The sequence below is a fragment of the Ascaphus truei genome, chromosome 1, assembly GCF_040206685.1.
Source record: "Ascaphus truei isolate aAscTru1 chromosome 1, aAscTru1.hap1, whole genome shotgun sequence".
NCBI classification, from domain to species: Eukaryota; Metazoa; Chordata; class Amphibia; order Anura; family Ascaphidae; genus Ascaphus; species Ascaphus truei.
This window is the reverse complement of record NC_134483.1, coordinates 17,671,658-17,685,755: the sequence shown is the minus strand read 5'-3', so window position 1 is coordinate 17,685,755 and position 14,098 is coordinate 17,671,658. Positions and strand designations below refer to the sequence as shown.

The window sequence follows — 14,098 nt, the reverse complement described above, 5'->3', positions numbered from 1 at the left end:
TGGTCTTATGCAGAGATACAGTAACAAGAAATATAAGTGGTCTTATGCAGAGATACAGTAACAAGAAAGATAAGTGGTCTTATGCAGAGGTACAGTAACAAGAAAGATAAGTGGTCTTATGCAGAGATACAGTAACAAGAAAGATATGTGGTATTATGCAGAGATACAGTAACAAGAAATATAAGTGGTCTTATGCAGAAATACAGTAACAGGAAAGATCCGTGGTCTTATGCAGAGATACAGTAACAAGAAAGATCCGTGGTATTATGCAGAGATACAGTAACAAGAAATATAAGTGGTCTTATGCAGAAATACAGTAACAGGAAAGATCCGTGGTCTTATGCAGAAATACAGTAACAGGAAAGATCCGTGGTCTTATGCAGAAATATAGTAACAAGAAAGGTCGGTGGTCTTATGCAGAGAAAAAAGAAGGTTCCAGGGCACTACGGATTTTCAAAAGGATTTAATAGAAGAGGCACAACGTTTTAACCACGACGCGTGGTCTTTCTTCACTTGAGAAAAGCCGAAGTGCCCTGGAACCTTCTTTTTTGTCTGCTTTGGAGTTTGTCACTGTGAGGAACTCCCCTGTTCCAGGAGCACCGGTAACAGCAAGTATTTTTTACAATTGTGGTGTGCAGCTTTATCTTTGTCTTTCACGTCTTATGCAGAGATACAGTGACAAGAAAGGTCCGTGGTCTTATGCAGAGATACAGTAAGAGGAAAGATCCGTGGTCTTATGCAGAGAAACAGTAACAAGAAAGATCCGTGGTCTTATGCAGAGATACAGTAACAAGAAAGATCAGTGGTATTATGCAGAGATACAGTAAGAGGAAAGATCCGTGGTCTTATGCAGAGATACAGTAAGAGGAAAGATCCGTGGTCTTATGCAGAGATACAGTAAGAGGAAAGATCCGTGGTCTTATGCAGAGATACAGTAAGAGGAAAGATCCGTGGTCTTATGCAGAGATACAGTAAGAGGAAAGATCCGTGGTCTTATGCAGAGATACAGTAACAGGAAAGATCTGTGGTCTTATGCAGAGATACAGTAACAAGAAAGATCAGTGGTTTTATGCAGAGATACAGTAACAGGAAAGATCTGTGGTCTTATGCAGAGATACAGTAAGAGGAAAGATCCGTGGTCTTATGCAGAGATACAGTAACAGGAAATATCCGTGGTATTATGCAGAGATACAGTAACAGGAAAGATCTGTGGTCTTATGCAGAGATACAGTAAGAGGAAAGATCCATGGTCTTATGCAGAGATACAGTAACAGGAAAGATCCGTGGTCTTATGCAGAGAAACAGTAACAGGAAATATCCGTGGTATTATGCAGAGATACAGTAAGAGGAAAGATCCGTGGTCTTATGCAGAGATACAGTAAGAGGAAAGATCCGTGGTCTTATGCAGAGATACAGTAAGAGGAAAGATCCGTGGTCTTATGCAGAGATACAGTAAGAGGAAAGATCTGTGGTCTTATGCAGAGATACAGTAAGAGGAAAGATCCGTGGTCTTATGCAGAGATACAGTAACAGGAAAGATCCGTGGTCTTATGCTGAGATACAGTAACAAGAAAGATCCGTGGTCTTATGCAGAGATACAGTAACAGGAAAGATCCGTGGTCTTATGCAGAGATACAGTAACAGGAAAGGTCCGTGGTCTTATGCAGAGATACAGTAACAAGAAAGGTCCGTGGTCTTATGCAGAGATACAGTAACAGGAAAGATCAGTGGTCTTGTGCAGAGATACAGTAACAGGAAAGATCCGTGGTCTTATGCAGAGATACAGTAAGAGGAAAGATCCGTGGTATTATGCAGAGATACAGTAACAGGAAAGATCCGTGGTATTATGCAGAGATACAGTAACAAGAAAGATCCGTGGTCTTATGCAGAGATACAGTAACATGAAAGATCCGTGGTCTTATGCAGAGATACAGTAAGAGGAAAGATCCGTGGTCTTATGCAGAGATACAGTAACAGGAACGATCTGTGGTCTTAAGCAGTGATACAGTAACAAGAAAGATCAGTGGTCTTGTGCAGAGATACTGTAAGAGGAAAGATCCGTGGTCTTGTGCAGAGATACTGTAAGAGGAAAGATCCGTGGTCTTATGCAGAGTAACGGTAACAGGAAAGATCCGTGGTTTTATGCAGAGATACAGTAACAGGAAAGATCCGTGGTCTTATGCAGAGATACAGTAAGAGGAAAGATCCGTGGTCTTATGCAGAGATACAGTAACAGGAAATATCCGTGGTCTTATGCAGAGATACAGTAAGAGGAAAGATCTGTGGTCTTATGCAGAGATACAGTAAGAAGGAGAAACTCGAACTCCTCCACCAAATATCATTTCAAGGGTTAAGATTAAAAAAAAAAAACTTCAGCGCCACAGGAGCCAGTAACTACTGTAATTAAAATACCCAATCAACTTTGTTGGAGGTCAATACAGGAACTGTGCACATGAAAGCCATATTGTTTGTGTAATGACTTGGCATACTTAGGTGTTATAGTGTGGAACACACGCTACCTTTCAGGTTTGTTGGATTTTATTTGAATCGTTTTAAAGGATTATGTCACAAGCAATAGCAGACACGCCCAAATGTTTCATGTGAATACACCTTTTTTAGTGAAATCAGATTGAACGCCCCAAGGCATTTAGACATTTTCCCGACTCCCCACCCAAAGATTATTTCCTTTCCTGGAACGCATATGAAATCTGTCATGAGTTGCCCGTACATTACGCAAGTTGAAACAGGTGCACACATTTCTATATATACAGAACTGGCCTCATTAAGGGGCAGATACATCCATTGCCAGTACAGGTTAGAACACCTGACCCAAGCGTCATCTCCCATACAAGGAGTGCGCCAGCACAGAGGCGCCGCCATCGCGGCCTATGGAATAACACCCGGAATGTCATATGTTCCAGCTGATTGTGACCCTAGCTGAAGGAATGTTATACTGCATCTAGATCATGCTTAAGCACTGGTTTCCATTCCCAAACATGCTTATAATGTGCATTCCTATCTCACTGCTGAGGTTAAACAGGGTCACTTACCTGTACAGTTCATGTTATATCATGAAAACATGACATGTAGATTGCTTTGCTCTCCAGTGAAATTATGATTATGATGATACCTAACGTTACTAAAAGTGTTTTTCTGATTGAAATCTTAGTATGAGTTAATCAATTCTAATTACGTCTCTTTTTTCAGTTAAGGTGTACTACAAAAATGCTGAAGCATATTTTTTTGTTTAATAACTACGTTCTTATAATCAACATTTTGATAGTGAAGTTCTTGATGTGATTATACTTAGTCAATCCAAGCATAAAGATTATAGATTAATTCATTAATTTTTAACTCTTCTGGCTCTAGAGCAATATTTGATTGACTGTATCAAGAAAATATCCTAATTTTTCATGATTGACTAGTGTTCCTTTTGCCTTAGAAAAAAGGGGGCAAAGAATGACCCCCCGTCTTCTAATAATGTGTTCATTGTACAACAAGACACTACCTTATATTGGTATATGTTGACAGTATTTTCTCCTTCATAATTGGAGGGGAGTGAAAAGGTAATAACTTAAGGAAAAGTCCACTGTTAACCATTCATTACATTCAGATAAGTGTCAAGCAACTGTGCTGAAAGATGTCAATACGTACGTGAAGACATCAGTGCCCCAGCCAGCCAGAGCCGTAAACAACCGGGGTCCGAAGTCCCTGGCAGGGTTGACGGCATATCCGGAGTTGAAGCCCATGGAAAGCCCAATGACGAGGACAACAAACCCAACGGTGAAAGCTTCCAGCCCGCGAGGGATGGGGTTGTTGTTTGGATCTACGATGGCCAAGACACAGACAATCAAGGCGGCAGTACCAATGAACTGTGAGAGACAGAGATGGGGGGGAAGAGTATACAGTAAGAGATCCACATGCGCAAAACCTTCAATCATCACATTAGTAATTGGCCATTTACAGAAGAATAGTTACAAAGGGCCATATATATATATATATATTTGCTAAGTGGTGCCAATTCATAAGGTTTGTCCAATGCCGGAAGACCCTTTACAGCCCATTTCTTTGAGCCAGTCACCCGGGGTCTCCAGGAGTTGGAAGGTGCTTTATTAAATATGGGCCAAAGTGTTATACTTTTATTTTTGTGGGATATTAACAAGCATAAGGGGAGAAAAAAAACCACCCATAATAATTACAGCTGGGGCTATCGTAAAAGAGGTCTATGTACCAAGGCAAAAGTGGAGCAATTCTGGGGCAAAACATGTATCCAGTTGTGCAATTTCCATTTGTTATTTGATACATATGGTGCAGATTGTTGTGCCCCAGAATTACACACACTTTGCCTTGATTTATTGGGGTTTATATATTAAAGTCTGTTGGCTGCAAAACCGGGGCAATAAATAGCCCCATATGGTGCCATTCTTTGGTATTGGTTTTGTCCCAGTTTTGCAGACACGAGACTTCTGTAAATACGCCCCAATGTCCGTAATGTCTTGTTAGAAAGGACAGTTATACAAGAATATGCCTAATAAGTAAACATGGGAAGGACGCTGATTCAGCATGTTCTTGTACAAATGAATTAAAAGGCTCCTGGTCATTATAATATACTGTAATGACATCTTTCCCTGTGATGCAGAAGTGTTTAGCTCCATGCAAAGGAATGCAACAAAGTCCCATATTCTTATTGACTCAGTGGTTATGTTCCCCAGAAGACACCTTGTGGCCCATCCACTTTGGTTCTTCTGCACAGAAAAGTCGCTTCACAGCCAAGGGAGTAGCACCAATATAGGGGGGAATACAAATTCAGCAATATATAGTAGTATATAAGTGAGTCTCTGTGTCTCTGTGTGTACATGTGCAGATTGGTGTATATTATTGGATATGCCAGTGTGTCGATACTAAATGGGTGATGTTTCCAGGCAAATTTGGAGCTAAATTGATGCAGATTGAGTTGCATCTTGCGTCCCTTTGCGATTTGGGCTGCCAAGACCCCGGGCAATAACCTGGTGGGCTGTTGGGTCCATGGGCAGGTGGGTTCATGTGCTGGTGCCGCTATGGCTATTAAACTTACCTATGGGTAATTGGCCTACCGTACGTTCGGGCTTACCCCAGTGGGCCGGTACTGTTGCCAGGCCACAGAACACCTGCAGTACCGGCCCACTGCACGCATGCTGTGGGCAAGTGCAGTGCATTGTGGTTACAAAGGCCCGTGCACTTCCTCACCACTATGAAACTGATTGCCAGGGGAGAGAGCGGGGGCCTCAGCACGACTTTCCTTTTCCGGAACGCCCCTCCTCCATCGACGTCGCGGCATCATGTGACGCCGCATCGTCATGGCAGCCTAACGTCACATGGCGACTCGTTGCCATGACAACACGCTATCATGTGAAGCAGCGACATTGTGACGCTGCAACGCCGTGGGAGGAAGGCCAACAGGTCAGTGACATGCCCGGGCCACATTTCCCTTCCACCCCGCCCTTAGCGTCAGTGTACGAAGGTGGGATTTGCAGAGGTGGCGTTGGGGAGGAGTTACGTGACACATATTGTAATGTGACGTATTAAATGGAAACTTTTGATACAAACGCAAACACAAAATGGAGCAATATAGTACGGCCCAACTAACTTTTATTCGCACTTCGTGCTGATACATCTCCCTCCATAGGGTATATTCTATAGGTAGCAAATACGTGTGGTCTGACGGCGGCCTCGTTAACTTCAGTGAGGCCTCCGTGTCAGCGCGCATGGATCACCAATCCCGGGAACTTATAGAATATACCCCTCTGTGCAATAGTGCAAATGGAGACTGTATCAAGGCAAAAGTAGTGCAATTCTGGGGCAAACAAACCTACAACATGTTTATAAAAAAAATATTTTGCCCCAATTTTGCCTTGATACATAGGGACTGATGTATCGAAGTCTCCCGGCTTCAAAGGTGGAGCAAAACTGATGCAAAGACTGCACCAAATTTATCAAAGAAATAAATCCCATTGGAAACAATGGTTTGGCCTTGATGATTTTGGTGCAGGTTTGTGCTCCAGTTTTGAGCCACTATTGCAGCAGGGACACTTTGGTACACCAGCTCCTGTTTATTAACCCACGGAAAAACTCGCTTTCACGCATTGCACCAATTTGTGCTCTAAAATGATGTCATATGTACCAAGAAAATTACCGCCGCCTCAGACCTGGCGGATCTTGTTTAACGCAGATTGGGATGAGAAAAAGAGACATGCAGAGGCACCGCATGTGATACGTCTCCTTATAATCTGTGCGGCAGGTAACTCCTCCCTAACCCCTCCAAGTGAAACTCCCCCCACAAAATAAGCTGGGGCAGACGGCACAGCCGCTGGGGCAAACTCTGCGTGCCATGTGAAGCATCCATCACAGGCTTACCTGGTCAAAGAAGCCATTCATAAGCGTCAGGTGCTCCGATGGAAATGTGGTAAAGATTCCCGCGGTGCCGTTGGGGCCCATCACGTAGAGCTGGTCATTTGCAAAGTACCAAATAGCGTCTGAAATCAATGAGAAATGCGTTATTGGTGTGGGACTGCTGGCATTGGATGGGAAATGAGAACAGCAATGGTGGTAACCCTACATGTGCTATTCTTTCAAAGTTACTAATGTCTGATAAAATATAGACACACAATGCAATACTGCAGCGGGAGACACAGTGCTGCAGCGGGAGACAATGCTGCAGCGGGAGACACAATACTGCAGCGGGAGACACAATACTGCAGCGGGAGACACAATACTGCAGCGGGAGACACAATACTGCAGCGGGAGACACAATACTGCAGCGGGAGACACAATACTGCAGCGGGAGACACAATACTGCAGCGGGAGACACAATGCTGCAGCGGGAGACACAATACTGCAGCGGGAGACACAATACTGCAGCGGGAGACACAATACTGCAGCGGGAGACACAATACTGCAGCGGGAGACACAATACTGCAGCGGGAGACACAATACTGCAGCGGGAGACACAATGCTGCAGCGGGAGACACAATGCTGCAGCGGGAGACACAATACTGCAGCGGGAGACACAATACTGCAGCGGGAGACACAATACTGCAGCGGGAGACACAATACTGCAGCGGGAGACACAATACTGCAGCGGGAGACACAATGCTGCAGCGGGAGACACAATGCTGCAGCGGGAGACACAATACTGCAGCGGGAGACACAATACTGCAGCGGGAGACACAATACTGCAGCGGGAGACACAATACTGCAGCGGGAGACACAATACTGCAGCGGGAGACACAATACTGCAGCGGGAGACACAATACTGCAGCGGGAGACACAATACTGCAGCGGGAGACATAATACTGCAGCGGGAGACACAATGCTGCAGCGGGAGACACAATGCTGCAGCGGGAGACACAATACTGCAGCGGGAGACACAATACTGCAGCGGGAGACACAATACTGCAGCGGGAGACACAATACTGCAGCGGGAGACACAATACTGCAGCGGGAGACACAATACTGCAGCGGGAGACACAATACTGCAGCGGGAGACACAATACTGCAGCGGGAGACATAATACTGCAGCGGGAGACACAATGCTGCAGCGGGAGACACAATGCTGCAGCGGGAGACACAATGCTGCAGCGGGAGACACAATACTGCAGCGGGAGACACAATACTGCAGCGGGAGACACAATACTGCAGCGGGAGACACAATACTGCAGCGGGAGAAGACACAATGCTGCAGCGGGAGACACAATACTGCAGCGGGAGAAGACACAATATTGCAGCGGGAGAAGACACAAAATACTGCAGTGGGAGAAGACACAATACTGCAGCAGGAGACTCACAATACTGCAGCGGGAGAAGACACACAATACTGCAGCGGGAGACATAATACTGCAGCGTGAGACACACAATGCTGCAGCGGGAGAAACACAATACTGCAGCGGGAGACGCAATACTGCAGCGGGAGAAGACACAATACTGCAGCGGGAGACACAATACTGCAGCGGGAGACACAATACTGCAGCGGGAGACACAATACTGCAGCGGGAGACACAATACTGCAGCGGGAGACACAATACTGCAGCGGGAGACACAATACTGCAGCGGGAGACACAATACTGCAGCGGGAGAAGACACAATATAGCAGCGGGAGAAGACACAAAATACTGCAGTGGGAGAAGACACAATACTGCAGCAGGAGACTCACAATACTGCAGCGGGAGAAGACACACAATACTGCAGCGGGAGACATAATACTGCAGCGTGAGACACACAATACTGCAGCGGAAGACGCAATACTGCAGCGGGAGACGCAATACTGCAGCGGGAGACACAATACTGCAGCAGGAGACACAATACTGCAGCGGGAGACACAATACTGCAGCGGGAGACACAATACTGCAGCGGGAGACACAATACTGCAGCGGGAGACACAATACTGCAGCGGGAGAAGACACAATATTGCAGCGGGAGAAGACACAAAATACTGCAGTGGGAGAAGACACAATACTGCAGCAGGAGACTCACAATACTGCAGCGGGAGAAGACACACAATTCTGCAGCGGGAGACATAATACTGCAGCGTGAGACACACAATGCTGCAGCGGGAGACACACAATACTGCAGCGGGAGACGCAATACTGCAGCGGGAGAAGACACAATACTGCAGCGGGAGACACAATACTGCAACGGGAGACACAATACTGCAGCGGGAGAAGACACAATACTGCAGCGGGAGAAGACACAATACTGCAGCGGGAGAAGACACAATACTGCAGCGGGAGAAGACACACAATACTGCAGCGGGAGAAGACGCAATACTGCAGCGGGAGACACAATACTGCAGCGGGAGAAGACACACAATACTGCAGCGGGAGAAGACACAATACTGCAGCGGGAGACACAATACTGCAGCGGGAGAAGACACACAATACTGCAGCGGGAGACACAATACTACAGCGAGAGAAGACGCAATACTGCAGCGGGAGAAGACAATACTACAGCGAGAGAAGACGCAATACTGCAGCGGGAGAAGACAATACTACAGCGAGAGAAGACGCAATACTGCAGCGGGAGACAATACTGCAGTGGGAGACAATACTGCAGTGGGAGACACAATACTGCAGTGGGAGAAGACACAATACTGCAGTGGGAGAAGACGCAATACTCCAGCGGGAGACACAATACTGCAGCGGGAGACACAATACTGCAGCGGGAGTAGACACAATACTGCAGCGGGAGACACAATACTGCAGCGGGATAAGACAATACTACAGCGAGAGAAGACACAATACTGCAGCGGGAGACAGTACTGCAGCGGGAGAAGACGCAATGCTGCAGCAGGAGACACACAATACTGCAGCGGGAGAAGACAATACTACAGTGAGAGAAGACACAATACTGCAGCGGGAGACAATACTGCAGCGGGAGACACACAATTCTGCAGCGGGAGACACACAATACTGCAGCGGGAGACACACAATTCTGCAGCGGGAGACACACAATACTGCAGCGAGAGACACACAATACTGCAGCGAGAGACACAAAATTCTGCAGCGGGAGACTATACTGCAGCGAGAGAAGACACACAATGCTGCAGCAGAAGACACACAATACTGCAGCGGGAGAAGACACACAATGCACCAGCGGGAGACACAATACTGCAGCGGGAGACACAATACTGCAGTGGGAGACACAATACTGTAGCGGAAGACACAATACTGCAGTGGGAGACACAAAATACTGCAGCGGGAGAAGACACACAATACTGCAGCAGGGGACACGAAATACTGTAGCGGGAGACACACAATACTGCAGCAGGAGACACAATATTGCAGCGGGAGACACAATACTGCAGCGGGAGACACACAATGCTGCACCGGGAGAAGACACACAATGCTGCAGCGTGAGAAGACACAATACTGCAGCGGGAGAAGACACAATACTGCAGCGGGAGAAGACACACAATACTGCAGCAGGGGACACGAAATACTGTAGCGGGAGACACACAATACTGCAGCAGGAGACACAATATTGCAGCGGGAGACACAATACTGCAGCGGGAGACACACAATGCTGCACCGGGAGAAGACACACAATGCTGCAGCGTGAGAAGACACAATACTGCAGCGGGAGAAGACACAATACTGCAGCGGGAGAAGACACAATACTGCAGCGGGAGAAGACACAATACTGCAGCGGGAGACACAATACTGCAGAGGGAGACACACAATACTGCAGAGGGAGACACAATGCTGCAGCGGGAGAAGACACACAGTGCTGCAGCAGCAGAAGACACAATGCTGCAGCGGGTCGGGAGATACACAATACTGCAGCGGGAGAAGACACACAATACTGCAGCGGGAGAAGACACAATACTGCAGCGGGAGAAGACACACAATACTGCAGCGGGAGAAGACACACAATACTGCAGCGGGAGAAGACACACAATACTGCAGCGGGAGAAGACACACAATACTGCAGCGGGAGACAGTACTGCAGCGGGAAAAGACACACAATACTGCAGCATGACACAATACTGCCGCGGGAGACATACAATACTGCAGCAGGAGACACACAATACTGCAGCAGGAGACACACAATACTGCAGCAGGAAATGACACAAAATACTGAAGCGGGAGACACACAATACTGCAGCGGGAAACACAATACTACAGCGGGAAACACACAATACTGCAGCGGGAGATGGCACACAATACTGTAACGGGAGACACACAATACTGCAGCAGGAGACACACAATACTGCAGCAGGAGATGACACACAATACTACAGCGAGAGAAGACGCAATACTGCAGTGGGAGACACAATCCTGCAGCGGGAGACAACACAATACTGCAGTGGGAGACACAATCCTGCAGTGGGAGACAATACTGCAGCGGGAGAAGACACAATACTGCAGCGGGAGAAGACAATACTACAGCGAGAGAAGACACAATACTGCAGCGGGAGAAGACGCAATACTGCAGCAGGAGACACACAATACTGCAGCGGGAGAAGACAATACTACAGCGAGAGAAGACACAATACTGCAGCGGGAGACAATACTGCAGCGGGAGACACACAATTCTGCAGCGGGAGACACACAATACTGCAGCGGGAGACACACAATTCTGCAGCGGGAGACACACAATACTGCAGCAAGAGACATACAATACTGCAGCGGGAGACACACAATTCTGCAGCGGGAGAAGACAATACTACAGCGAGAGAAGACGCAATACTGCAGCGGGAGACACAATCCTGCAGCGGGAGACAATACTGCAGCGGGAGAAGACAATACTACAGCGAGAGAAGACACAATACTACAGCGGGAGACACACAATTCTGCAGCGGGATACACACAATTCTGCAGCGGGAGACACACAATACTGCAGGGGGAGACACACAATTCTGCAGCGGGAGACACACAATTCTGCAGCGGGAGACACATAATACTGCAGCGAGAGACACACAATACTGCAGCGGGAGACACACCATTCTGCAGCGGGAGACACACAATGCTGCAGCGGGAGACACAAAATACTGCAGCGGGAGACACAATACTGCAGCGGAAGACACACAATGCTGCAGCGGGAGACACAAAATACTGCAGCGGAAGACACACAATGCTGCAGCGGGAGCCAGACAATACTGCAGCGGGAGACACACAATGCTGCAGCGGGAGAAGACACACAATACTGCAGCAGGGGACACGAAATACTGTAGCGGGAAACACACAATACTGCAGCGGGAGGCACACAATACTGCAGCGGGAGACACAAAATACTGTAGCGGGAGACACAATATTGCAGCGGGAGACACAACACTGCAGCGGGAGACACACAATACTGCAGCGGGAGAAGACACACAATACTGCAGCGGGAGAAGACACACAATGCTGCAGCGGGTCGGGAGATACACAATACTGCAGCGGGAGACACAATACTGCAGCGGGAGACACAATACTGCAGCAGGAGACACACAATACTGCAGCAGGAGACACACAATATTGCAGCAGGAGACACAAAATACTGCAGCGGGAAAAGACACAATACTTCAACGGGAGAAGACACACAATACTGCAGTGGGAGAAGACACACAATGCTGCAGCGGGTCGGGAGATACACAATACTGCAGCGGGAGACACAATATTGCAGCAGGAGACACAACACTGCAGCGGGAGACACACAATGCTGCAGCGTGAGAAGACACACAATGCTGCAGCGGGTCGGGAGATACACAATACTGCAGCGGGAGACACAATACTGCAGCAGGAGACACACAATACTGCAGCAGGAGACACACAATATTGCAGCAGGAGACACAACACTGCAGCGGGAAAAGACACAATACTTCAACGGGAGAAGACACACAATACTGCAGTGGGAGAAGACACACAATGCTGCAGCGGGTCGGGAGATACACAATACTGCAGCGGGAGACACAATATTGCAGCAGGAGACACACAATACTGCAGCAGGAGACACACAATATTGCAGCAGGAGACACAAAATACTGCAGAAGAAAGCACACAATACAGCAGCGGGAGACACAATATTGCAGCGGGAGACACAATACTGCAGCGGGAGACACACAAAGCTGCAGCGGGAGACACACAATGCTGCAGCGGGAGAAGACACACAATACTGCAGCGGGATACACAATACTGCAGAGGGAGACACAATGCTGCAGCGGGAGACGACACACAATACTGCAGCGGGAGAAGACACACAATACTGCAGCGGGAGAAGACACACAATACTGCAGCGGGAGAAGACACACAATACTGCAGCGGGAGAAGACACACAATACTGTTGTGGGAGAGACACAATACTGCAGCAGGAGACACACAATACTGCAGCAGGAAATGACACACAATACTGAAGCGGGAGACACACAATACTGCAGCGGGAAACACAATACTACAGCGGGAAACACACAATACTGCAGCGGGAGATGGCACACAATACTGTAACGGGAGACACACAATACTGCAGCAGGAGATGACAGACAATACTGCAGCAGGAGATGACACAATACTGCAGCAGGAGATGACACACAATACTGCAGCAGGAGATGACACACAATACTGCAGCGGGAGACACACAATACTGCAGCGGGAGACACAATACTGCAGCAGCAGACGCACAATACTGCAGCAGCAGACACACAATACTGCAGCGGGAGACACACAATACTGCAGCGGGAGACACACAATACTGCAGCGGGAGACACACAATACTGCAGCGGGAGAGACGCAATACTGCAGCGGGAGAAGACACACAATACTGCAGCGGGAGACACACAATGCTTCAGCGGGAGAAGACACACAATGCTGCATCGAGAGACACAATACTGCAGTGGGAGACACACAATGCTTCAGCGGGAGAAGACACACAATACTGCAGCGGGAGACACACAATGCTTCAGCGGGAGAAGACACACAATACTGCAGCGGGAGAAGACACACAATACTGCAGCGGGAGACACAGTACTGCAGCGGGAGAAGACACACAATACTGCAGCAGGAGACACACAATACTGCAGCGGGAGAAGACACAATACTGCAGCTGGAGACACAATACTGCAGCGGGAGACACAATACTGCAGCGGGAGACACACAATACTGCAGCGGGAGACACACAATACTGCAGCGGGAGAGACACAATACTGCAGAGGGAGAAGACACACAATACTGCAGCATGAGACACACAATACTGCAGCGGGAGACACACAATGCTGCAGCGGGAGAAGACACACAATACTGCAGCGGGAGAAGACAAACAATACTGCAGCGGGAGACACACAATACTGCAGCGGGAGACACACAATACTGCAGCGGGAGACACACAATGCTGCAGCGGGAGAAGACAAACAATACTGCAGCGGGAGAAGACACACAATACTGTAGCAGGAAACACACAATACTGCAGCGGGAGAAGACACAATACTGCAGCGGGAGAAGACACAATACTGCAGCGGGAAAAACACAATACTGCAGCGGGAGAAGACACAATACTGCAGCGGGAAACACACATTACTGCAGCAGGAGAAGACACAATACTGCAGCGGGAGACACACAATACTGCAGCGGGAGACACAATACTGCAGCGGGAG

The 14,098-nt window shown here is 48.0% G+C and overlaps 1 protein-coding gene across 2 annotated transcripts in view; it reads right to left on the bottom strand.

Moving 5' to 3' along the window:
- The window catches only part of AQP3 (aquaporin 3 (Gill blood group)), a 44,002-nt gene that overhangs the window by 1,931 nt on the left and 27,973 nt on the right, over positions 1-14,098 (bottom strand). For both annotated transcript variants that reach the window (XM_075583397.1, XM_075583446.1), the window contains exons 4-5: positions 6,394-6,512; positions 3,655-3,872 (exon numbers count right to left, since the gene is read on the bottom strand). In XM_075583397.1, coding sequence (XP_075439512.1) covers positions 3,655-3,872; positions 6,394-6,512 — 337 coding nt within the window. The remainder of the gene's footprint in view (positions 1-3,654; positions 3,873-6,393; positions 6,513-14,098) is intronic.